Raw genomic sequence first — 24,336 nt, forward strand, 5'->3', positions numbered from 1 at the left:
TCCTGATTTCACAGGCCAGGCTCTGTGTGTTTTATAGCGACGCCAGGCGGCCAGGCAGGAGGAGCTGGATGATGACTTCAGCTACGCCCGTGAGCTCCGAGACAGGGAGAAGAGGCTGAAGTCCCTGGAGGAGGAGCTGGAGAGGAAGGCGAGGTAGGGCAGCCCGGGCTCCAGGCCCAGGGGTGCAGTGCGGCAGGGGCCCCGTAGCTCTGGCTTAATCTTACTGATGATTTTACTTTTTGTTTTGAAAACCTTCAAACATACATTAAGGTAGAAAGACCAATATGCTGAACCCAGAGTGGCTGTGGGCGTGCTGCCGTACCCAGGCGTCCTCAGCCGTTCTGCGCCTCGTCTTGTAGATGGTTGGTATGGATTAGGGTCCAGGCCAGGCCTGCGCACTGTTTGGGGTCCTGTCTCTTTATTTATCTTCTTTCTGAACATCTCCCGCTTATTCCTTTTTAAGTCTGTTATTGGTCTGACAGAGACAGGGCGTTTTTTTTTTTTTTGAAACGGAGTCTCACTCTGTCACCCAAGATTGAGTGCAGTGGCACAATCTCGGCTCACTGTAACCTCCGCCTCCCAGGTTCAAGCAATTCTCTTGCCTCAGCCTCCTGAGTAGCTGGGATTACAGGCATCCGCCACCACATCCAGCTAATTTTTTGTATTTTTAGTAGAGACGATGTTTGACCATGTTGGCCAGGCTGGTCTCAAACTCCTGACCTCAGGTGATCCACCTGCCTCGGCCTCCCAAAGTGCTGGGATTACAAGCACGAGACACCGCGCTCAGCTGACATAGGGCATTTGTCCAGCACAGCATCTGAGTCTGTCTCCATGTGCCATCATCGGCCTGTCCCGGGGTTTGTCCAGCACAGCATCTGCGTCTGTCTCCCTGTGCCGTCATCGGCCTGTCCTGTGCTGTCATCAGGTGGTCCCAGGCTGAGTACTGCTGGAGCCTTCAAGGGGCTGTTTGGGGTTTTGGAGAGAGCCTCTCACAGAAGGGGCTGGCCGCTTCCTGCTCAGCCCTACGATGCTGGTGGTCCCAACCTTAGATCTGTTTATGGAGCCAGCGAGGGATGTGTGTGGAGGGGTGCGCGTGCCTGTGTGCACCCATGTCCTTGTATGCATTTATGCATGCATACGTGTTCGTGCATGTATGTCAGTCGACACTGTCCTGTTAACACATGGAGAAAACCAGGCCTAGACACTACATCTCTGGCCTGTGGCAGCCAAATTAGAGCTGGCCAGTCCAGGTTTGAGCCCAGTTGCCTGCTGGTGAGAAGCTCAAAATCATGGGGCACGATCGGTGAGGCAGGCTTTGAATTCAGCAAATAAAGCATTTGTGTGGGTTTTGCTTCATGTGCTTTTTTGCATTAGTCTTCAGTTCTCAGGTTTGTACCTGTAGAAGGGGAAGAGGCCTAACTTCTTTTTTTTTTTTTGAGATGGAGTCTTGCTCTGTCCCCCAGGCTGGAGTGCAATGGTGGGATCTCCGCTCACTGCAAGCTCCGCCTCCCGGGTTCATGCCATTCTCCTGCCTCAGCCTCCCAAGTATTTGGGACTACAGGCGCCCACCACAACGCCTGGCTAGTTTTTTGTATATTTAGTAGAGACGAGGCTTCACCGTGTTAGCCAGGATGGTCTCGATATCCTGACCTGGTGATCCACCCGCCTCGGCCTCCCAAAGTGCTAGGATTACAGGCTTGAGCCACCGTGCCCGGCCATGGCCTAACTTCTTAGGGGCCTGGGGCGCTCGGCCTTCTGCTCACCCCTTGCTTCAGGCCACACAGGATCTCATTCTGGTATTCGTCCAGCAGACGTTGCTGAGCCCTGGCTGGACACTGACTCACCAGGGTCTCCCAGCCTGGCAGGTAGAAGAGCCTGCCTGGTGCTGCCTTGCAGGTGCTGTGAGGGCCCAGAGCTGTCAGCCCCTGGTAGGGGGAGACTGGGGGGCAGGGGCCCACTGGGGCCTCTGTTATGGAGAAACATCCTGGCCTGAGGGGCGCCAGGTAGATGGGGTGGGGTGACTCTTGTGGCCGTGTCCTCTCTGGTGTGTGGCTTCAGGCAGGCGCTGGTCGACCACTACAGCAAGCTCTCTGCAGAGGCAGCTCGTCGGGAGCAGAAGGCGCTGTGGAAAATCCAGAGGCACCGGCTGGGGAGTGCACGGCTTCGTTTTCTCTTAGAAGATGAGAAACACATTCAGGTATCTCTGCGGCTTCAGACGGCAGCTCTTCCCCTGGGCTTTGGGGGTCTGGAAACCCCGAGACTGCACACAGACCTACATGCTCTTCTAGGAGAGGGCTGGTGGCTCTCGTGTTTGCGGCAGAGCTCTGTCTCTCTCCCCGTGTGCCACCAAATTGCACAGATACAGGTGGTGAGGAGCTCATGGTTTTGGAGTACTTTCTGCAGGCCCAGGGTCCCAGTGGAGCTCAGCACAAGCCTCGTCTGGTTCAGTGCACATGGCTGCCATGGGCGGTAGGGGCTGTGGCTTTGTGTGGGGTAGGGCCGTGCTTGACTCCAGCTCTGCCGGTCACCCCTCTGGCTTGAATTTCAGGAGATGCTGAAAGCAGTGTCTGAGGCTCACCAGCCCCAGGAGCCGCCAGACATCCTCTTGAGCGTGCACCCCCAGGTAAGTGGTGGAGCGGAACCCAGGGTGCCCTAGCTCTGAGCTGGGGGTGCCGGGCCTGGTGGTTTTCCCATAGCCCTCGGCACCTGGTGTTGGTCATGGCAGCAGAGCTGAACTTGGGGGACAGAGTTCAAGGGCTGAGGGAGCCCGAGACCAGACTGGGTCTGATGTCACCTGTGTTTCAGGTCACATCTCCAGGCCCTGAGCACCCAGAGGGAGGCCGAGGCTGTGATTCTGGGTGTGCGGAGCAACACTCGGCTGCCTGGGGTGGCCGGAACAGGCCAGGCCTGCTGACCCCACAGCCCCTTAAGCCTCTAGCAGTGGGGGCTGGTGGCACGGGGCTGCAGCAGGTGGAGGCCAGACCCTTCTCTGACAGCCTCAGCATTGGAGACTTCCTACCTGTGGGCCCAGGGGCTGAGCCGTCCGTGCAGACTGGCACGGTCCCTCTCCTGGAGGTGGCACTGCAGACCATTAACTTGGACCTGCCCCCCTCAGCTCCTGGGGAGGCACCCACAGCAGCCAGCACTCAGCCCTCCAGGCCACAGGAGTACGACTTTAGTACTGTCCTGAGGCCAGCTGTGGCCACCTCACCTGCACCAGGGCCCCTGCAGGCTGCAGAGTGCAGCTTGGGCAGCTCAGGGCTACAGCTGTGGGAGGACAGTTATGGGAAGGTGGATGCCTGTGGCTCTGCCTTGCGGGAGACTCTGCCCCCATCACACCCACCCAGATGTGCTGCTCTGGAGGAGGGGAGCAGCCAGCCCACAGAGCAGCTCTTTGGGCAGGAGTCAGGGGATGGTCTTCCCACAGGGGACTACGCTTCTGAAATAGCTCCCACCCGGCCACGGTGGAACACCCACGGGCACGTGTCTGACGCCAGCATCAGGGTCGGGGAGAACGTGTCGGACGTGGCTCCCACCCGGCCACGGTGGAACATCCATGGACATGTGTCCAATGCCAGCATCAGGGTTGGGGAGAACGTGTCGGACGTGGCTCCCACCCGGCCACGGTGGAACACCCACGGGCACGTGTCCAACGCCAGCATCAGGGTTGGGGAGAATGTGTCGGACGTGGCTCCCACCCGGCCACGGTGGAACACCCACGGACACGTGTCTGACGCCAGCATCAGCCTGGGGGAGCCTGTGTCGGACGTGGCTCCCACCTGGTCACGGTGGAACACCCATGGACACGTGTCTGACGCCAGCATCAGCCTGGGGGAGCCTGTGTCGGACGCGGCTCCCACCTGGTCACGGTGGAACACCCATGCACCCATCCCTCCGCCCCACATGATGCTGGGGGCTCTCTCACCAGAAGCTGAGCCCAACACACCCAGGCCCCAACAGAGCCCCCCTGGCCACATGTCCCAGTCAGCGCTCTGCCTGGGAGCACAGAGCACTGTGCTGGACCGTGGGCCACGGCTGCCTGTAGAAGTGGGGCCATCTCTGTCCTCCCCCAGCTCGGGCTGCGGGGAGGAGAGCATCAGCGTGGGGGAGAACGTGTCGGACGTGGCTCCCACCCAGCCATGGTGGCCCAACACCCCGGGAGATGGTGTCTCTGAAGAACTAGGTCAGAGTAGGGTGGCTGGTGGTCAGGAGTGGGACTGTGGGACCCACAGAGCCTGGGAGGTAGGCGGGCAGTGGGGTTGGTGGCATGTGAAGTTCCCCTCAGGCCTCCTTGTCAGCCAGGACCTGGGCTGCTGTGGGGGACATGGGAGGGGCTGTTTGAGCCAGGGCCGGCTCTGCTCTGTCCCCTACACAGGCCCTCGGCCCTGATGCCCTCATGTCCACTTGTGTCCACACAGGCCCTGGGAGGAGCGGGGACACTGAGGACGTCTCTCCGAACCGGCCTCTGAACTCACAGGTTAGGTGGATGCAGCCTGGGGGTCCCACAGCAGGCAGGGAGGGCTCTGTCTCTGTAGCTTATCACGCGGGTGGGTCCCACATGCAATTTTCCTTTTTTTGGCACAAGCTGGTTGTGGGGGCAGCGTGTGGTGGGGAGGTGGTTCTGAGGCTGGTGTTTTGTTAGGAAGACACAGCTGCCCAGAGCAGCCCAGGCGCTGGTGAGGAGGAGGCAGTGGCGGCGGAGGCTCAGGGCGGGGAGCAGAACTACCTGGCAGGCCTGGCAGGGCAGTACCACTTGGAGCGGTACCCGGACAGTTACGAGTCCATGTGTGAGTGCAGCAGCTGCTGCTGGCAGGGAGCCCTGGGCTGGCCGGTTCCCAGCACGTGCTCCATCTCCTGTGGGTGGGGGTGGACCCCTGGGCTGGCCAGTTCCCAGTACGTGCGTGCTCCATCTCCCGCAGCTGAGCCGCCCATCGCTCACCTTTTGCGCCCTGTGCTTCCCCGGGCCTTCGCCTTCCCCGTGGACCCCCAGGTCCAGTCTGCCGCTGATGAGACTGCCGTGCAGCTGAGCGAGTTGCTGACGCTGCCCGTGCTCATGAAGCGCTCCATCACGGCACCATTGGCCGCCCAGTGAGTGCCCCTGCCCCAGTCTGCCCACCCAGCCCGTCCTGGCCCGCCCTGACTCCAGCTGCCTCCTGCCAGCATCTCCTTGGTGAACAAGGCCGCTGTCGACTACTTCTTCGTGGAGCTGCACCTGGAGGCGCACTATGAGGCGCTGCGGCACTTCCTGCTGATGGAGGACGGCGAGTTCGCCCAGTCCCTCAGCGACCTGCTCTTTGAGAAGGTGACCTACGGACACGGAGTGGGGCCAGTGGTAGAGGGGAGGCCGTGGGAAAGGGGAGACTGGCTGCAGGCCCACAGCCCCCTGCTGCTCTGGCACAGCCCCCATGGGACGCCAGCGAGTGCCAGGCATGTGCTTGGGACTCCTGGGGATGCTGGTCCCTTTTCTGCCCAGCTTGGAGCTGGGCAAACGCCCGGAGAGCTGCTCAATCCGCTGGTGCTGAACTCTGTGCTGAGCAAGGCCCTGCAGTGCAGCCTGCATGGGGACACCCCGCACGCCTCCAACCTCTCCCTCGCTCTCAAGTACCTGCCCGAGGTGTTTGCCCCCAACGCCCCGGATGTGCTGAGCTGCCTGGAGCTCAGGTACAAGGTCAGCAGCAGCCCTGGCCACGGGGGATGGGACAGGCCTGCCTGTGGGATGCCTGCTGAGCCACACCTCCCGGCAGGTGGACTGGCCCCTCAACATTGTCATCACCGAGGGCTGCCTGAGCAAGTACAGCGGTGTCTTCTCCTTCCTGCTGCAGCTGAAGCTCATGATGTGGGCGCTCAAGGACATCTGCTTCCACCTCAAGCGCACAGGTGAGGCCCTGCTGGAGCCCAGCGCTCTGCACCCCTGGCCTGAGGCTGTGCTTACCTCTGTCCTCTGCCCTCTGGCAGCCCTGCTGAGCCACATGGCCAGCTCCGTGCAGTTCCGCCAGCTGCAGCTGTTCAAGCACGAGATGCAGCACTTCGTGAAGGTCATCCAGGGCTACATCGCCAACCAGATCCTGCACGTCACCTGGTGCGAGTTCAAGGCCAGGCTGGCCACCGTGGGCGACCTGGAGGAGATCCAGCGTGCGCACGCAGAGTACCTGCACAAGGCCGTCTTCAGGTGAGGCCTGGGCAGCGGCTGCGTCCCTGTGGTCACAGCTCAGCCCACCCAGCAGCACCGCTTCCCTGCAGGGGCCTGCTCACGGAGAAGGCGGCGCCTGTCATGAACATCATCCACAGCATCTTCAGCCTCGTGCTCAAGTTCCGCAGCCAGCTCATCTCCCAGGCCTGGGGGCCCGCTGGGGGCCCGCGGGGTGCAGAGCACCCCAACTTTGCACTCATGCAGCAGTCCTACAACACCTTCAAGTACTACTCCCACTTTCTCTTCAAAGGTGAGGCCCACCCTGGCCGGGAGGGCTGTGGAGGGGCCAGGGCGGGGTTCACACCGTGGGCAAAAGCCTGAGCTGCTCGCTGGTCCCCAGTGGTGACCAAGCTGGTGAACCGCGGCTACCAGCCCCACCTGGAGGACTTTCTGCTGCGCATCAACTTCAACAACTACTACCAGGACACCTGAGGCTGCTCTGCGGGGGACGTGCCAATAAAGGTGTCCTGGACCCTGTCTGCATCTCTCTCTCTCCTGGGCGAGGGCTGAGGACAGGGCAGGGTGGGGGAAGAATGACCACAGAGGCGGACCTGAGGGAGTTGCTGGTTTATTTAGGAGCCTGGGTCCAGCCCCCAGGGACCAGGCTGCACTGCTGAGCTGGCCTCAGACAGAGACTGGTCAGGTCCTGACTGGATGTCTCTGCCATCATGGAAAGACGGGTGTGCATGGGCCAGGGCAGAATCCCTCAGTATAGAGGGCAGAGTCCCCCAGTGTAGAGGGCGCCCGGCACCGTCTCGGCCACTCAGCAGCACGTGGGGGCCTCGGGAGACTCCGGGGTGTGGAGCGCGCCGAGGCCGTTACGAAGATCATGTCACGCACAGTTCTGCTGCCCAGAGCGGGGGCTTACTGCTGTAGGAGCGCTGCCTGCCGTCCGCCCCGTCGGCCTCCGTGGCCTGGGGGTCTGTGGCGGCCCCCGCCTCGCAGTGGTAAGGGGTCTCCAGTAGCTTCAGCACCCGCCGCACCTGGAGGGTCATGAGAGTGAGAGGGGTCTGGGACCGACCCCCTCCCAGGGACCACAGGGACAGGCATGTACTTGCCTCTGAGAAGTCCCCACGCTCGGCAGCCTCGATGGCGTTCTGCGCAATGTAGTTCCTCAGCACGTACTTGGGGTTGTTGGCGTGCATCATGCGCACACGCTCAGCCCGCCAGGCGGCAGCATCCCCGGTGCCTTCCAGGTCCTTGTCTAGCCGGGCTCTGGAATGACATCGGGCTCTGGAGTCACAGCTAGGCTGGACTTTCCAGCACGCGCCCCACCGCCCCCCGGTGACCATGGACGCAGGGCTCACCTGTACGCCTGTAGCCAATCAGCCCAGTGGCCCTGGTTCCTGCTCTGCAGCTCTGCCACACTCAGCTGCTCCAGCCGAGACTGCTGCTCCACACGCTCCAGCTCCCTGGCGATGCCCGCCCGAGTGCCCATGAGCGCGAACAGCTGTGGGTTTGACTGTGCCAGCATCAGCATCATGGATAGCTGCCTGTGGGGAGGCCAGGGTGTCTGGGAGGTAGCCCCTGACCATGTCCCTGCCCTGCAGACAGCTGTTCCACCCGCCCGACTGCTCTCACGGCTCACCTAGAGTCCAAGCAGCCCGGTCCCCGAGATCCCTGGAACCCCACTGGCAGGGATGGACCCCGGTGGGCACACACCAGGCATGCCCATGCTTTGCCGAGGCCCCTCGTGGGCCGGAGGGCAGGACCGCTCTGCTGCCCAGCTTTCTGCTGGAGAGTCTCCACCTCCCGAGTTCAGTGCTTGTGGGGCGGGCACTGCTATTAGCACTTCCCTCATTTCCAGAAGGGCCCAGGTGGGCAGGGGCCACCCCTTCTCCAGTAGAGGGGTTTCGTGTTCAGCAGGGCCTGCTGGCTGGTGCTCCCAGCCAACCCCACTGGTCTTGTTTTTTAAGTTAAAAGCAACAACCCTTTCCACGTCTCATCCCGCACATGGGAGGGACTCTTCAGACAGGGCAGCCCTTCCCTTTGGAAGATGGTGTGGGAAAGCCCGACCTCTGGGAGCCCATTTTCCCTAGAAACCCAGAGGCTTTCTCTGAAGCCCACCCACAGCAGAGACCACTGTCTGCCCTCACACCTGTGTCAGCCTCGCCACCCTCTCCTCTCTGACCAACTGGCCCCAGCACCGCAGAGACGCCCTGACTGCATCTGTCCCTGGGAGCGGAGCAGCCACCTGGGCCCCAGCCAGCTCTGCCTCCGGCTTCTCTCCCGGCCTCTGTTTGTTTCTGATTATGCTTCCTTTTCTGGAAACAAATCCGAGGAAGTAGGAACTGAGTACCCACCGGGGATCCATCTGGGGCCGGAATGCCAGCCTTAGCTCTTCCAGGGAGGCACACTGCTCCATCAGCCTGGCCAGGAATTCCGCCAGGCCTGGCGACTCTGGCTCCACTGGAAAGGAGCTCAGCAAGTAGAAGGTGTTTGTGAAGTCGGCACCTGGAACACAGGCTGCTCAGGGAGCTGGAAGCAGAAGGCCCAAGGTCCCTGTCCTGGTGCCACACAGACCCCCTCGCCCCCCCGGCACAGGTGCTGCATGGATCCACATGCTCCACACCCCCACCCCCAGCATGGATCCACACACTTCTCGACCCACACCCTCCACCTGGCACAGTGCCATACAGACCCACACCCTCCCCCCGGCACAGGTGCCACAGGGACCCACACCTTCCCCCGGGCACAGGTGCCGCATGGACCCACACCTGGCACGGGTGCCACAGAGACCCACACGGACCCAAATGCTGCCCCCAGCACAGGTGCCACACGAGCCCCACTCAGCATTGGTCCTGGGACTCCTGAGCCCTCCACACCCCACTCCTCAGCCTCCACCCATCCACCGCCCAGGCGGCTGCCATTTGCTGACCCTCCAAGTCACCTGTGAAGTGGCCTAATACTGAGAAAGCACAGAGGCTGCTGCCCGGCCCTCACATCCTCACAGTCACGACTGCCTGCTTTGGGAGCTAGTGAGTGTTGAGGAGAAGCTGCTGTAACCCGCCTGCAAAAGGCCCAACTTGTGACAGACACTGCGATCCTCCCCCTGACTGGAAAACGCTGTCTGAAACCACAGTGACCCTAAGACAACGTCTGAAAACAAAATGAGAAGGGAGTCAAAGCAACGTACTGCAAAAAAGTCGACTACACACACAGGTGGCAATGGAGAACGTGAGCGACCAGAAACATGGCAGAAGTTCCCCCTCAGTAACTGCTTTGAAAGCGAATGGACTGATCTCTCCAACAAAAGGCAGATTGGCAAAGTGGGTGAAAAGATTTCCATGTTGTCACCGCACGATCTGCAAGATGTTCAAAGACACAAACAGGCTGGAAGTGAAAGGATGAAGAAACCCAGCAAAGAGTAACCTAAAGAGAGCTGAGGCAACTCTTACACTCACATCAGATAAGTTTTCTATTTTTTGAGATGGAGTCTTGCTCTCAATCTTGGCTCACTGCAACCCCCGCCTCCCAGGTTCCAGCAATTCTCCTGCCTCAGCCTCCTGAGTAGCTGGGATTACAGGCATGCGCCACCATGCCTGATTTGCTTGCTTATTTATTTATTTAGAGACGGAGTCATACTCTGTTGCTGGGGCTGGAGTGCAGTGGCACAATCTTGGCTCACTGCAACCTCCGCCTCCGGGTTCCAGCAATTCTCCTGCCTCAGCCTCCCGAGTAGCTAGGATTACAAGCACCTGCCACCATGCCTGGCTAATTTTTGTTTTCTGAGATGGAGTCTCACTTTTGTTGCCCAGGCTGGAGTGCAGCGGCGTGATCTCAGCTCACTGCAACCTCTGCCTCTCCTGCCTCAGCCTCCTGAGTAGCTGAGATTACAGGCACCCACCACCATGCCTGGCTAATCTTTGTATTTTTAGTAGAGACGGAGTTTCACCATGTTGGCCAAGCTGGTCTTGAACTCTTGACCTCAGGTGATCTGCCCGCCTCGGCCTCCCAAAGTGTTGGGATTACAGGCATGAGCCACCACGCCCGGCCAGAGAAGATTTTAAATAAAAAATTGTCAGAAGGGCTGGGAAAGGTGGCTCACCCCTGTAATCCCAGCTACTTGGTAGGCTGAGGCAGGAGGATAACTAGAGCACAGGAGGTGGAGGCTGCAGCGAGCCGCGACTGCCACTGCACTCCAGCCTGGGCAACAAAGTGACACATCCACCCTCAACAAAAACTTGTTACAAGAGACAGCATTATATATGGATAAAAGAGTCAATTCATCAATAAAAATATAGAAATTATAAACATGCACCCAATAAGAAAGCCCCAAAATGTACAAACCTTGGCAGAATGGAAGGGACAGACAAACAGTTCTATCTATAGTAAGAGTTGGAGGCTTAAACACAGCACTTAATAATGGACAGACCATCTAGGGTCAGGTGTGGTGGTTCACGCCTGTAATCCCAGCACTTTGGGAGGCCGAGGCAGGCGGATCACAAGGTCAGGAGATCGAGACCATCCTGGCTAACACGGTGAAACCCTGTCTCTACTAAAACTACAAAAAATTAGCTGGGTGTGGTGGCAGGCGCCTGTAATCCCAGCTACTCGAGAGGCTGAGGCAGGAGAATGGCGTGAACCCGGGAGGCGGAGCTTGCAGTGAGCTGAGATCGCACCATTGCACTCCAGCCTGGGCGACAGCAAGACTCTGTCTCAAAAAACAAACAAACCATCTAGACAGAAGATCAATGAGAAATGGAGGACCTGAACAACAGCCTAAACCAACAAGACCAAACAGGCACATACACGGAACCCTCTGCCCAGCAGAACAGAGCACACCGTCTTCTCCAGGGCACACAGGACGTTCTCCAAGATAAGCCACAAAACAAGTTGTAATAAACCTCAAAAGGCTGACATCTGTAGTCACAGTGGAATGAAGCTAGAAATCACTTAAAAACACAACACACTGGCTGGGCGCAGCGGCTCATCCCTGGAATCCCAGCACTTTGGGAGGCTGAGGCAGGCAGATCACTTGCGGTCAGGCGTTGGAGACCAGCCTGGCCAACATGGTGAAGCCCCGTCTCTCCTAACAATACAAAAATTAGCCAGGTGTGGTGGAGCATGCCAGTAGTCCCAGCGACTTGGGAGTCTGAAGGAGGAGAATCACTTGAGCCTGGGAGGTGGGGGTTGCAGTGAGCCAAGATACGCCACTGCACTCCAGCTTGGGCGACAGAGCGAGACTCCGTCTAAAAACCAAAAAAACACAAAACACATCATACCAAAATTGATGGACACAGCAAAAGCAGTGACCAGGAGGACATGCACAGTGTAAATGGCTACACCGAAGAAGATCTCCAGTTACCTCACCTCACGCCTAAGGAACTGGAGAAAGAAGAGCCAAGATGAGAGGGAGATAATGGACTGAAGAAACAGAGACACACCGCGTAACTCCATGTACACGAAGGGTTTAGAGCAGTCAGGTTCACAGACTCGGAGCGGAGTGGTTGCTACCAGGGGCTGCAGGGAGGGGAACGGGGAGCTGGTAACCGGCTCACACAGGGTTTGGGTGGCGGATCTGAACAAGCTCCAGGGCTCAGCTGTACAGCACTGCTCCTGCGTCAGCTATGATGTGCTGCGCACTCCACAAGAGGATAGATCTGTGTTGTGTTCCTACCACAGTGAAATTGTTTGTAAAAACTGCTACGAACAATTACATGCCAAAATTACCTACAAGACATGTACAAACTACCTGACACAGAAAATTCCTGGAAACATAAATTACCAAAACTGACTCAAGAAGAAAAGGAAATCTAAATTGATGTAAGGCAAGCAAGGAGACTAATCAGTAATCGAAATTTTTCCAACAAAAAAAAGCCCAGGACCAGATGGCTTCACTGGTGAATTCTACCAAATACTCTTAAGAACGAATGGCAATCCTTCTCAAACTTTGAAGAAAAAAATGGAAGATGTGGGAATACCTCCTAACTCATTCCGAGGCCAGCAACACCTTGACATCAAAGCCAAACAGACACTAAAGAAAAAGCAAAACTCTAAGCCAATATCCCTTACGCATACAGATGCAAAAATCCTCAAAATACTCGCAACATTCAGCATATTAAAATAATTATATAGCATATGGCTGGGTGCGATGGCTCATGCCTATAATCCCAGTACTTTGGGAGGCTGAGGCGGGCAGATCACCCGAGGTTGGGAGTTCGAGACCAGCCTGACCAACATGGCGAAACCCCGTCTCCACTAAAAATATAAAATTAGCTGGACGTGGTGGCGGGCGCCTGTAATCCCAGCTACTTGAGAGACTGAGGCAGGAGAATCACTTGAACCCGGGAGGTGGAAGTTGCAGTGAGCCAAGATCGTGCCACTGCACTCCAGCCTGGGCAACAAGAGTGAAACTCCGTCTCAAAAAATATTAAAAATAATAATCATATAGCTCATATAATCATATCAATATTAAAATCATATCAATATTAAAAATCAATCATATCAATATTAAAAGGACCAAGTAAAATTTATCCCCAGAATGCAAGGAGATATGAATGAAATAATAAAACCACATGACCATCTTCATTGTAGGAAAAATCATTTGATAAAATGCAATAGCCTTTCATCATAAAAGCATTCTCAAAGAAAACCAGCATGGTAAAAGCTGTATGTTAAAAAGCCCACAGCTAACATCACACTCAATGGGTGAAACACTGAACACTTTGCCCCGAAGGTCAGGAACAAGAAAAAGATGCCCATCTCAGCTACTTCTATTCAACATAACACGTCCTAGCTAGTGCAACCTAGTGAGTCATCCACATGACCCAGCAATCCTACCACCTGTACACCCCACGGAACTGAAAGCAGGGAGTCAGAGATCTTTGCATTCGCTTTCATGGCAGCACTGCACACAACACACAATGCACCGTACCCAACAGCCAGAAGAGGAACACGTACGCCAGTATGTCGTGGATAAGCAAACTGTGGCCTGTCGACACAACGGGATGCTTCTCAGCCTTCAAATGGAATAAAATCCTGATACGGACCTGGGTGGACATTGAGGACCTTATGCTAAGTGAAATAAGCAGTCACCAAAGAACAAGCACCGTACGATTCCACTCGCGGGGGGTCCCTAGATTCACCAAATTCATAAAGCCAGGGGCTGGGGCGGGCCCAGGGAGTGACTGTGCACTTGGAAACTGGAAGCCGGAAGGTAAAAACCATCTCTAACCACAACAGCACAGGAGGCGCCTCGCTGTGGGCACGGCTGGGTCACTCACCGGTCAGGTGCATGGTCTCCAGGAGCTTGGACACCAGCGCCCTGTCTTCCTCCAGCTCCACCTGCACGAGGCCCAGCTTCCTGCGCATCTTCTGCAGGTAGTGCCTTTGGAACTCGGCATCAAACTCCTCGACCAGGATGGCCTCACCCAGCTCCAGGGGCAGCTCTGGCTGCAGGGCCTCGGCCAGCTTCCCCAGGTTCCACTTGCACACCTCAGGCTGCTTGCTGTATGCATAGCGGCCGGTGTTGTCGGAGGCATTGCACACGTGGTCGGGGTCGTACCTGCCACACAGGGCAAGAGAGCCACGCCCTACCTGAGAGGAAGTTCCCAGGAGATGGTGCAGGCACCCTGGAGGGGAGGCCCAGGGGAAGTTCCCACATGGCCATGGCTCTCCGGCCCTGTCCCACAGGGGTCCTGTCTCACCAGCCTCTGGCCAAGGCCTCCGGGATTGCCCTGGACTCTCTACTTCCTACATCAGCCCCCAGCCCCGTCGGCTCCCCCTCAGGCATCATGGGCCAGTGCCCGGGGGCAGCAGGTTTCATGCAGCCCGCACCCCCCAGCCCTGGGGCCTGCACTTTGCTGGGCCCCAGGGCCACTTACCTGTCCAGGAAGCCAAAGGGCCCGTAGTCGATGGTGAGCCCCAGGATGCTCATGTTGTCAGTGTTGAGCACGCCGTGGCAGAAGCCCACGCACTGCCACTCGGCCACCATCCGCGCCGTGCGCCGCGTCACCTGGGGCGGGACAGTGTGCTTGCTCCCTCCGCGGGGTCCTGCCCAGACCTCCCCACTCGTGTCCACCCTTCCTGTCCCTGAAACCAGCTGTGCTTCACTGAGTGGCTCTCACTCCGGTGTTTCTGGGCGATCTGTCCTGATGTCCTGTCACCGCCTCAACCACAAGGTGGCGATGAAGAGTGCGTTGCACTCACAGCATCCACTCTAACATGCTCACAAAATTTGGCTTTTACCCAAACTAGAAAAATCAGGGAACCCCAGACTCAGGCCCAGTAGAGACCCCAAAGAAGCAGAGAAGGGTCAGTTCACTGAGGGGCCACACCTGCCCCAGGGCCAGGCCATTGTCCATCCTGGTGCCACCACCACCCTGCTGGCCTGGCCCCCCCAACCAGACAGCAGTCCCCAGCCAGCCCAGCACCGGTACCCTTGAGAATAGGGGCCAATCAACAGGGGGGCCAGGAGCCCCCAAGGTGCAGGGTGCACTGAGGGTCCCACCGGCCCTGCTGAACACAGGCCTGACAGGCCTGACACTGCCTCATTCCTGCAAGGCCACCTACGCTCCTGGGAGGCAGTCAGTGCCGTCCTCCCTGCGTCACTGGCAGAAGACTGAGGCTCAGAGGGGCAGAGTGACCTGCCCTGACCTCCCACGCACGTCTATGCCGGAGCACCAGGCTGCCCCCAGCGGCTCCTCCCGGCCTTCTGCAGCCCCATCGCCCACCCACATGGAGCATGGCTGGGGCAGCCTGAAGGGATGGAGCTGGGGCAGGACACAGCCCCAGGAGCACCTGCCTGGCGCCTGCCTCTGCTGATGGCAGCTCAACAGCCCCCAGCCATGTGGCAAAGTGGGTCCCCACGCAGCCCTGGCTGCAGCTGCTCCAGGGGTGGCCTGAAACATCTCAAAGAAGATGCTGTGCCTGGCCCCCCGAACCCTCACTTGGTCTGACCCCACTGATGCTGCAGGCCCTCAGCCCAGCCAGGTGAGGTGCCGGGTTCCCCCACCGTGTGCTGAATGCCCTGTGACAAGGACGATGCCATCAAGCCATGTGGGACGTCTGTGGTGTCCGTGGGGCGGGGACCCCTTCCCAAGGCAGGCACTCAGCATCTCCCCAGTCAGGACCTGGCTGGCTGCCCTGGGCATCAAGACGTGTCAACCCACGTGAGAGGTGCCCAGCCCATGGTGCTTCCACCGAAGCCAGCTCCCACCCCGCACCCCCGCACCAAGCTGGCCCTGCAGGGATACCAGTAGGAGAGCACACCCAGGGCCCCCATCGCCACTGAGCCCAGGGGAGTTTCAGGTTTGTCCCGGGGCCCTAGCACTCATGATGGGGTTTGCGGACAGAAGCGGGAGCTCAGAGAAGGGCGGGGACGCTGGGTAAAAGCCTTTGTCCCCTGGCCAAAACGAGGGTGTCTTCAGCACAGGTGGGGACACCCGGCACCCACCCGCAGGGAGGGGCGGCGTGCGGCCCACAGACCTCCCGGAAGAAGGCGGCGTTTCTCTGCACGCTGTCGCTGGCATGAGCAGCCTGGATCTCGGGGTAAAAGGAGCTGATGACATAGTCGAGCAGCTGCACTCGAATGTCGTTCCTCCCCACGCTGGGGCCTGCACGCCCTGTGTGCTCATCTGCAGACTTAAAAATCTCAAAGGATCCAAACCTGGAGGGAAGACCCGAGGTGTCAACAGGTCAAACCTGACCCCAACCCCCTTGTGAAAATAAGAAAAAGAAAAAGATGTTGTGGCTACTTTTTTTTTTTTTTTTTTTTTTTTTTTTGAGGTGTAGTCTCACTCTGTCGCCCAGGCTGGAGTGCAGTGGCGCGATCTCGCCTCATCACAACCTCCAACTCCTGGGTTCAAGTGATTCTACTGCCTCAGCGTCCCGAGTAGCTGGCATTACAGGCACACACCACCACGCCCAGCTAATTTTTGTATTTTTAGTAGAGACGGGGTTTCACCATGTTGGTCAGGCTGGTCTCAAACTCCTGACCTCATGATCCACCCGCCTCAGCCTCCCAAAGTGCTGGGATGACAGGCGTGAGCCACCGCGCCTGGCCTGTTGTGGCTACTAAATCATGCAGCCCTACAGCAGAAAGAGACCCTTGATTAAAACAAAAGCAAACCACCAACCAGAAGGCACCACAGCTTTACCTGACACAAACACAGACAGATTCCACTTTTGGTCAACATCCAGCCACTGACCAGGCCCTGTCTGCACAGTCTGGGGCATGTGCCGGGGAGGCCCATGGGTCTAGAAACCACCAAGGCCCCTGCACTCCCACCCCAACCCCACGAGGAGGGTTTTCGGCAGGTCTTACACATGGAGGGGAGTGGCCTGCCACCGCGTCCTCGGGGAGGGGATGCAAAGGAGAGTCAGCTGCTACGGACACACATCTGCGAGCGCTCAGCAGCAGCCGTCCCCCAGGGTGACTGTTCCCCAGGGGACATCAGGCAAGGTCTGGACATATTTTTCGTTGTCATAACTGGGGTTACTACTGGCAACCAGCGGGCCCAGGGCAGGGATGCTGCGTGCCACACAGGATGGACTTCACAGCGATGCCAGCACTGCCGCTGGGTGGGGCCTCAGAGGAAGTCGTGGCCCCAGATCCTTCCCATCCCCCTGCAGGACAGGAAAAGCCAGAGGCCCACAGGCAGCCTCAGGGGTGGGTGGCTGGTGTCCCGGGCAGGACGGGGCCGCAAGACCAACAGACAACTCTACATTCAGGTGTTCAGGAGGAAGTGCTACACGCCAGGTGGCAAGGTGACATCAAAAACTGATGGCTGGGGGCCGGGCGCGGTGGCTCAGGCCTGTAATTCCAGCACTTTGGGAGGCCAAGGTGGATGAATCACCAGAGGTCAGGAGTTCGAGACCAGCCTGGCTAACATGGAGAAACCCTGTCTGTACTAAAAATACAAAAATTAGCTGGACGTGGTGGTGCATGTCTATAACCCCAGCTACTTGGGAGGCTGAGGTAGGAGAATTGCTTGAACCTGGGAGGTGGAGGTTGCAGTGAGCCAAGATCACGCCACTGCACTCCAGCCTGGGTGACAGAGCGATACTCCGTCTCAAAAAAAAAAAGAAAAGAAAACTGATAACTGATGGCTCACATCAGACACGAGCCAGCCCAGGACTCCAGACCAACGAGCAACTGGACCATCAGATCAAAAAGCCCGAGCAGGACACCGCGCACAGCTTGCGGCTCCTGCTTCTTCAGTGGCCATTTCCTCAGTCAAGTCTAAGTAGTTCCTTGTCATAAAGTCCAGCAAACAGCTCTGGACACTGTCCCCAGCCTCAGGCTCAGGGATCCCCTCCTCCCCAGAAGCACCGGGCAGGGACCCTTCCCTGGTGCCTGTGGCCCTGCACCCCCTGCTGGTGCCTTGAGACAAGCCAGCTCCTGCAGGGCCACCTCTGGCTGCAACGAGGGCCTGGACGGGCATGTGGGAGGGCTTAGCACAAGTGCCCCAACTGAGCACCAAATGCCTTTGCTCTCAGATCCCTCCCAGTGGGCGTGACGCAGCTACTTCGCGGACAGGCAGCTTCTGAGGCTGCCAGGGACAGGCTGGACTTTCGGAAGAGGCCAAGGCGGTCATCTGGGTTTGTTTCTACCAGAATCCTAGCAGCATAGGCCCAAATCTCCTAGGACTCTATCAGCAAGTGTGTGTAGACAGGCCTAAAGGACCCCGGCATTACCTTATGAAAGTGGAAGCTATACGCAACACAACCGTGCATTGTTCATATTTGGGATTACCATCATAGAACACGTCGCGCACCACCGTGGACTCGGACGTCACGCAGGCGCCGGCCCGCGTGGTGGGGACTCCCAGGTGGAACATGGCTTCGCTGCACAGGAACTCCCGGATGCTGGACCGTAGGACCTTGCGACCGTCGGCCTGTCTGAAACCAAACACAGCGTTCACTACGTGGGCCAGTCAGGAGTCACCCAACACCAGGATTCCGGGCAGCACACGGAAAGGAGGGAACGCGTGTAACGTGAGCAGCTTGCACGTCCCCGAAAACCGCCCGTCCCAGGTGACATCAGGTGCCTTGCGAGCCTCCAACACTGCCCAGTTCCAGCAACCGCACACCCCAGCAGGTTGTCGGCACAGCCTCTGGTAAAAATGGGCCTGAACACACGCAGCAGCCTGTCTTCCTGCCCAGGACGAGGGTTCCGCAGCAGAAGCCAGGACTGTGTGACTGCACAGCAGGGACAAAGGGCCTGGGGCAGCCCTGCCCCATGGGACACAACAGCCTTTGCACCAGGACAGGTGCCCAGGTTCGGGCCAGCCAAGGAATGAGCTCCTCTGTGCCTGCCAGAGCCCCCACACCCACAGCGGGAGGAGGCAGGGCCGAGACCACACCCACAGTGGGAGGAGGCAGGGCCGAGACCACACCCACAGCGGGAGGAGGCAAGGCCGAGACGACACCCACAGCGGGAGGAGGCAGGGCCGAGGCCACACCCACAGCGGGAGGAGGCAGGGCTGAGACCACACCCACAGCGGGAGGAGGCAGGGCTGAGACCACACCCACAGTGGGAGGAGGGAGGGCCGAGACCACACCCACAGTGGGAGGAGGCAGGGCCGAGACCACACCCACAGCGGGAGGAGGCAGGGCCGAGACCACACCCACAGTGGGAGGAGGCAGGGCCGAGGCCACACCCACAGCGGGAGGAGGCAGGGCCGAGGCCACACCCACAGCGGGAGGAGGCAGGGCTGAGACCACACCCACAGTGGGAGGAGGCAGGGCAGAGAACCCCGCTGCCCACCCCGCAAAACCCGCCCCTCGAGGCTCCAACAGTGCCGGCCTCAGGCCACTCAGCCAGTTCTGACCCCCAGGTCTCGCATTCCCTTCTCCACAGGTCTTCGGGTCCCTGGCTTCGGCCTCACGTCCTGCAGAACTGCCGAGGCCAGGGACTCGGACAGGCATGGGGACGGGGATGTGAGATCTGAGGGCCAGATGACTGCCCCCTTTTTCTTCAATTATTTTCACTGTGGTGAAATACACATAAAATAAATTTACCATCTTAAACCACTTTTTTTGTTTGTTTTTTAAAGACAGGGTCTTGCTCTATCACTTGGCCTAGAGTGCAGTGGCACAAACCTGGCTCACTGCAGCACCACCCTCTCGCCTCGGTCTGCCAAGTAGACGGGACTACAGGCAATGCTGTCAAGCTCTGCTAATTCTCGTCTTAGACGGGGTTTCATTATGTTGCCCACGCTAGTCTTGAACTCCTGGGCTCAATCGATCCTCTCACCTTGGCCTCCCAAAAGGGCTAAGATTACAGGCACGAGCCACTGCGCCCGGCCCATCTTAGCCATTTATAAGTGTACAGATCAGTGCTATTAAATACGTTCATAATGTTGCACAACCATCACCCCCATCCATGTCCAGAAATCTGTCTTGTGAAATTGAAACTTTGTCCCTATTAAACACTAGCTCCCGATTCCTCTACTCCCTCCAGCCCCTGGCACCCACCATTCTACTTTGTCTCTATGAATGTGGTTCTCTAGGTACCTCATGTAAGTGGAATCACCCAGGATTTGTCTCTCTGTGACCAGCTTATTTCACTGCATCACTTCCTCAAGGTTCATCCGTGTCGTAGCATATCAGCATCTTCTTTCTTAAGGATGAATGATATTCCACTGTATGTAGAGATCATATTTAATCCATTCACCTGCTGATAGACACCTGTTCTGCCTTTTGGCTATGAATATCAGTATACAAATCTCCTTGAGATCCTGCGCTTGGGGATATACCCAGAAGCAGAACTGCTGAATCATGTGGTGATTTAATTATTTGAGGAACTTCCACACTGTTTTCCACAGCAACTATATCATTTCACATTCCCACCAACAGTGCAGAAGGGTTCCAATTTCTCCACAGCCTCAACACTTTTTAACTTACAATTTTTTTTTTTTTCGAGACAGGGTCTCACTCTGTCACCCAGGGACAGTGGCGTGATCTCGGCTCACTGCAACCTCCGCCTCCTGGGTTCAAGCGATTCTCCTGCCTCAGCCTCCCAGGTAGCTGGGATCACAGGCACACTCCACCACGCCCGGCTAATTTTTGTATTTTTAGTAAAGACGGGGTTTCACCATGTTGGCCAGGCTGGTCTCAAACTTCTGACCTCAAGTGATCCACCCACCTCAGCCTCCCAAAGTGCTAGGATCACAGGCATGAGCCACTGTGCCCGACCAACCTTTTATTTTTCTGAGACAGAGTCTTGCCCTGTCGCCCAGGCTGGAGTGTGCAGTGGCACGATCTCGGCTCACTGCAAGCTCCGCCTCCCGGGTTCAAGCAATTCTCTGCCTCAGCCTCCTGAGTAGCTGGGATTACAGGCACCTACCACCACAGCCAGGTCAACCTTTTAATTTTTTAAATAATTGCCATCCTAATGGGTATGAGGTGCTATCCCACTGTAGTTTTGGTTTGCATTTCCCTAATGATTAATGATGTTGAGCATCTTTTCATTTGTTATAAATTTTTCATGTGCTTATTGGCCAAATCTTCTTTGAAGAAATGTCTATTCAAATACTTGTCCATTTTTTTTCCTGTTGAGTTTTGAGAGTTCTCTGTATATTCTGTATATTAATCATTTATCAGATATATGAATTGCAAATATTTCCTCCCATTCTGTGGGCTGCATTTTTACTGTTAATACTGTATTTTTATGCCTAATTTTTAAAGTGTTCATGAAGTCCTGTTTGCCTATTTCTTTAGTTGCCTGTGCCTTTTGTGTCACAGCCAAGAAATCACTGCCAAATCCAATGTCATGAAGCATTTTCCCTATTTTCTCTAAGAGTTTTAGCTCTTATGTTTAGGTCCACTCTTCAGTTAACTTTGCTCATGGTGTAGGTAAGGACCCAGCTTCATTCTTTTGCATGAGGATCCAGTTTTCCCAGCACCTTTTGTTGAAAAGTCTTTCTCCATCGAATGGTCTCAGCACACTTGTTGAAAATTTGCTGACCATATATGTGAAGGTTTATTTCTAGGCTCTTCATTCCATCCCACTGGTCTATGTCTATCCTTATGCCAATGCCATACTGTTTTGCTGACTGCAGCTTTGTAGTAAGTTTTGAAATCAGGAAGCATGAGTCCTCCAACTTTCTTCAAGATTGTTTTGTCCATTCAGGGTCCCTTGAGATTCCATATGAATTGTATTACTTTTTGAGACAGGGTCTCACTCTGTCATCCAGGCTGGAGTGCAATGGGATAATCACAACTCACTGCAGCCTTGAATCCTGGGCTCAAGTGACTCTTCCACCTCAGTCTCCTGAGTAGCTGCAATTAGAAGCACAGGCCACCATGCCCAGCTAACAAAAAAAAATATTTTTTTGAAGAGACAGGGTCTTGCTGTTTCCCCAGGCTGGTCTCCAACTCCTGGCCTTAAGCCATCCTCCTGCCTTGGCCTCCCAAAGTGCTGGGATTACAGGAGTGAGCCACTGCACCTGACCCCATGTGAATTTTAGAATGGGTTTTTCTATTTTTGCAAAAACTGTCATTGGTATTTTCATAGGGACTATACTGAATCTCTTCAAAGAGTACTGTTGTCTTCCTAAGTTATCCAACCCACGAACAAGGGATGTTTCCATTTATTTATGTTTTCTTTACTTTCTCTCAGTAATGTTTTTCAGTTTTCTTCCTTCTCACAGCCACTTCAGACGTTAGCCTCAATCTCGGAGAACTGGTGAGGCCAGGGACCCCAGGACACGTGTGGGGATGACAGGCAGGGCCTGAGTAAAGGTCAAAGGACTCCTTAATTTTTAGAAGAAAATATATTCTAGCAGACCTCAGGTCTGAAAGCACTCAGTTAATACTCAAGTCTTCAAATATAAAAAGTGTCTTCCAGCAACAGCTTACTCTCATAAAAAAAATTGTCTTTATAACTTAAAATATCACCAAAAACGAAAACATAAAGTTTAAGATGTTTGCCAAAAAGAAAAACAAAAATTAAAAAAAAAAATGCTCACAGGACAAGCAGGCCCCAGGCCCAGCAGCATTTCCACCACGTTCCAAGGGTCAGAAACCGCTCGCGTGGGCGGCCGGTGCTATCAACTCTAAGCAGGTCGCTGGGGGTGGGGAGGGAGCGCCAGGTTGCCCTCAGACACAGAACAGAACGGATTTGGAGACGGGGGAGTGAGGAAGACCCCCAGTCTGAGGAGCTGGCTTGGGAGACGGAGCCCCGGGGAAGGGATGCTGAGGGACTGAGGGGCATTTCAGGCGCTGGAGGGGGAGGTGATGAGAGCACAGGGAGGGGCCAGATGAGATGCGGGTTTAGCATTTCTCTGAACATAAAATGTACATTGTTTTCCTAGTCATTCACAAAAGCAGTAAAGAATATGGAGTAAGTACATTGTTTAGTGGAAAAGAGCAGAACAGACCGAAGTGCTGTCTGTACACAGGAGGCAGGTGGCGCGTGCACGGCTCCCCGGTGGGCCTGGCGGCATCTGGACCCAGATCCTGCCTTAGACCACCTGTGTGCCCACCCCCACAGAAATCTAAACGATGCCCACCTCACTTCGGGGTTAAAAAGGGCTGCCTGCAGGGAAATCAGGGCCAGGCTTCCGTGAAGTCAGTCGCAGAGCGAGGCTGCTGGACGAAGCGGCCCGCCCCACAAGCGATCGGAGGAAGGCTGGGGACCTGCGGGGTTAGGGTTAGGGTTAGCCTAACCTCTCATCCCGGCTCTCGCCCCTGGGTTTGGAGCCCCAGCGAACGTCTGTAAACACGAGCGGCGTCACTGGTGGAGTTGACTCCAAGGTCCTCGGCGGGTTGATAAGCACAGGGCGCGGGCGGCTGCCAGCACCGCGCTCCCGCGGGTGGAGGGAAGGCCCCACTTGGCAGTAGCCGCCGGACGCCCCCAACACCGCGCCTGGCGGAGGGCAGGGGCGCCCCGGCGGGGAGGACCCACCCGCGCCCCTCGCCCGCCCCGGCCCACCTGGAGAAGGGCGTGGGCCCGGCGCCCTTGAGCTGCAGCTCCCAGCGCTCGCCAGTCGCCGTGCACACCTCGCCCAGGTACATGGCGGCGCCGTCGCCCAGCTGCCCGGCGAACTGGCCGAACTGGTGGCCGCAGTAGCAGTGCGCGGCGGGCTCGGCGCCCGGCAGGAGAGCGTTGCCACTGAAGAACAGCGCGGCCTCGGCCTCGGCCTCGCTCGCGGGCGGCGCGCCCAGGCCCAGCAGCGCCAGCGCGGGCTCCGACAGCGCCACGAGGCGCGGCTGCCGCAGCGGGGTGGGCTGCACGCGGGTGAAGCAGGCCCCGGGCACGGGCCGCGGCGCGGACGGGGCGCCCTCGGGACCGGGCGGCGGCGCCTCCACGGGCAGCGCGCGCAGGGCGCGGTTGTCAAAGCGTAGCCCCGCCAGCCAGCGAGGCGCGGGCTCCATGTCGGCGCCGGACAAGGTAGAACGGGGCGCAGGCGACGGGCGACAGCGGCCGAGGGGCAAGAGTCGGGCAGCCGCGAGCGAAGCCCCGAGCGCTGGCCTGTACGCAGCCATCCGCGGCGCCGCTCCCGCCGGAAGCCAGCCTGCCCCGCCCGGAAGCCCCGCCCCGCGCGTCCCGCAACCCAATCGCCAGTGGGCGTGTGTGGGGCGGGGGGGCGCGGTGTCTGGCCGGGCTCTAATTGGCTGCCTCGTCCGTCTGTCCGCATCTCCTGGCCAGAGGGTCGGAGGCGTCCGGGGTGACTGCCGGCGTCGCGGGGCGCGCGCTGCCGCGAACGGCGTGGCAGATGGGAACGCCTCCGAGACCACCAGCGATGACCCCGCTCGGGCAGCCCCGGATTTCCTTGGCTGCACCGGCGCCGGCAGCGGGGACCGAGGCCCGCGTCCGTTCGGGTCGGGCCTGGGCTTAGCGCCGCGCCCCACAGGCGGCCGGGACTCCACCTGGACCCCGTCGCGGTTCTGGGCCGCCGGAGCCCCGCGCCGCCTCTCGGGGACCTTGTCCCCTGGCTTCCGGCCTCTCGGGCCCCTCGCCTGCCGTCTAGGAGAGAAGAGGCCTTGGACCTGTGCCCCGCCCATGGAACAGCGCCGGGGCTCGGAGAGGCCCCGCGAGGCCGTAGGCGCAGACCCTCCCGGAGGGCTGGGCGGGCACCGGGGTCTTCGGCTGGCTTGAGGGACCCGACCCCTGGGGGAGGAGTTTGGGGTCTGTGTGTCCGAATGAACGCGGGGGTTCAGATGAGCCTGTGGTGTCCCCGCTTTCCATCTCCTCC

General features: G+C 57.7%; 2 protein-coding genes across 10 annotated transcripts in view; one reads left to right on the forward strand and one right to left on the reverse strand.

The window, feature by feature from the left end:
* TUBGCP6 (tubulin gamma complex associated protein 6) overlaps positions 1-6,824 on the forward strand; it is a 27,191-nt gene extending 20,367 nt beyond the window's left edge. For 2 of the 7 annotated variants that reach the window (XM_030815304.1, XM_030815308.1), the window contains 12 exons: positions 38-153; positions 2,059-2,197; positions 2,549-2,623; positions 2,806-4,183; positions 4,419-4,477; positions 4,643-4,787; positions 4,920-5,088; positions 5,161-5,668; positions 5,745-5,877; positions 5,956-6,169; positions 6,225-6,440; positions 6,531-6,824. In XM_030815304.1, coding sequence (XP_030671164.1) covers positions 38-153; positions 2,059-2,197; positions 2,549-2,623; positions 2,806-4,183; positions 4,419-4,477; positions 4,643-4,787; positions 4,920-5,088; positions 5,161-5,668; positions 5,745-5,877; positions 5,956-6,169; positions 6,225-6,440; positions 6,531-6,807 — 3,429 coding nt within the window. In that variant the 3' untranslated portion in view covers positions 6,808-6,824. Of the gene's footprint in view, positions 1-37; positions 154-2,058; positions 2,198-2,548; positions 2,624-2,805; positions 4,184-4,418; positions 4,478-4,642; positions 4,788-4,919; positions 5,089-5,160; positions 5,669-5,744; positions 5,878-5,955; positions 6,170-6,224; positions 6,441-6,530 lie in introns of those variants that run through there. The other 5 variants (XM_030815305.1, XM_030815307.1, XM_030815306.1 and 2 more) reach the window with 5 other exon arrangements.
* Positions 6,743-23,653, reverse strand: SELENOO (selenoprotein O). 3 transcript variants are annotated; one of them, XM_003281459.3, is made up of 9 exons: positions 23,073-23,653; positions 17,831-18,034; positions 15,620-15,800; positions 14,017-14,147; positions 13,417-13,697; positions 8,494-8,644; positions 7,498-7,683; positions 7,249-7,405; positions 6,744-7,173 (listed from the first exon to the last, which is right to left on the reverse strand). In XM_003281459.3, exons 1-9 carry the CDS (start codon positions 23,624-23,626, stop codon positions 7,009-7,011), a joined length of 2,010 nt encoding a protein of 669 aa, XP_003281507.2. In that variant the 5' UTR covers positions 23,627-23,653; the 3' UTR covers positions 6,744-7,008. The 3 variants fall into 3 exon arrangements, with proteins under 3 accessions (XP_030671169.1, XP_030671170.1, XP_003281507.2); XM_030815309.1 differs by having other exon boundaries at positions 6,743-7,405; XM_030815310.1 differs by lacking the exon at positions 23,073-23,653 and adding an exon at positions 22,108-22,643 and having other exon boundaries at positions 6,743-7,405.
* Positions 23,654-24,336: the final 683 nt, after the last annotated feature.

This window comes from Nomascus leucogenys, chromosome 7b (assembly GCF_006542625.1).
Source record: "Nomascus leucogenys isolate Asia chromosome 7b, Asia_NLE_v1, whole genome shotgun sequence".
In the NCBI taxonomy this organism is placed as follows: domain Eukaryota; kingdom Metazoa; phylum Chordata; class Mammalia; order Primates; family Hylobatidae; genus Nomascus; species Nomascus leucogenys.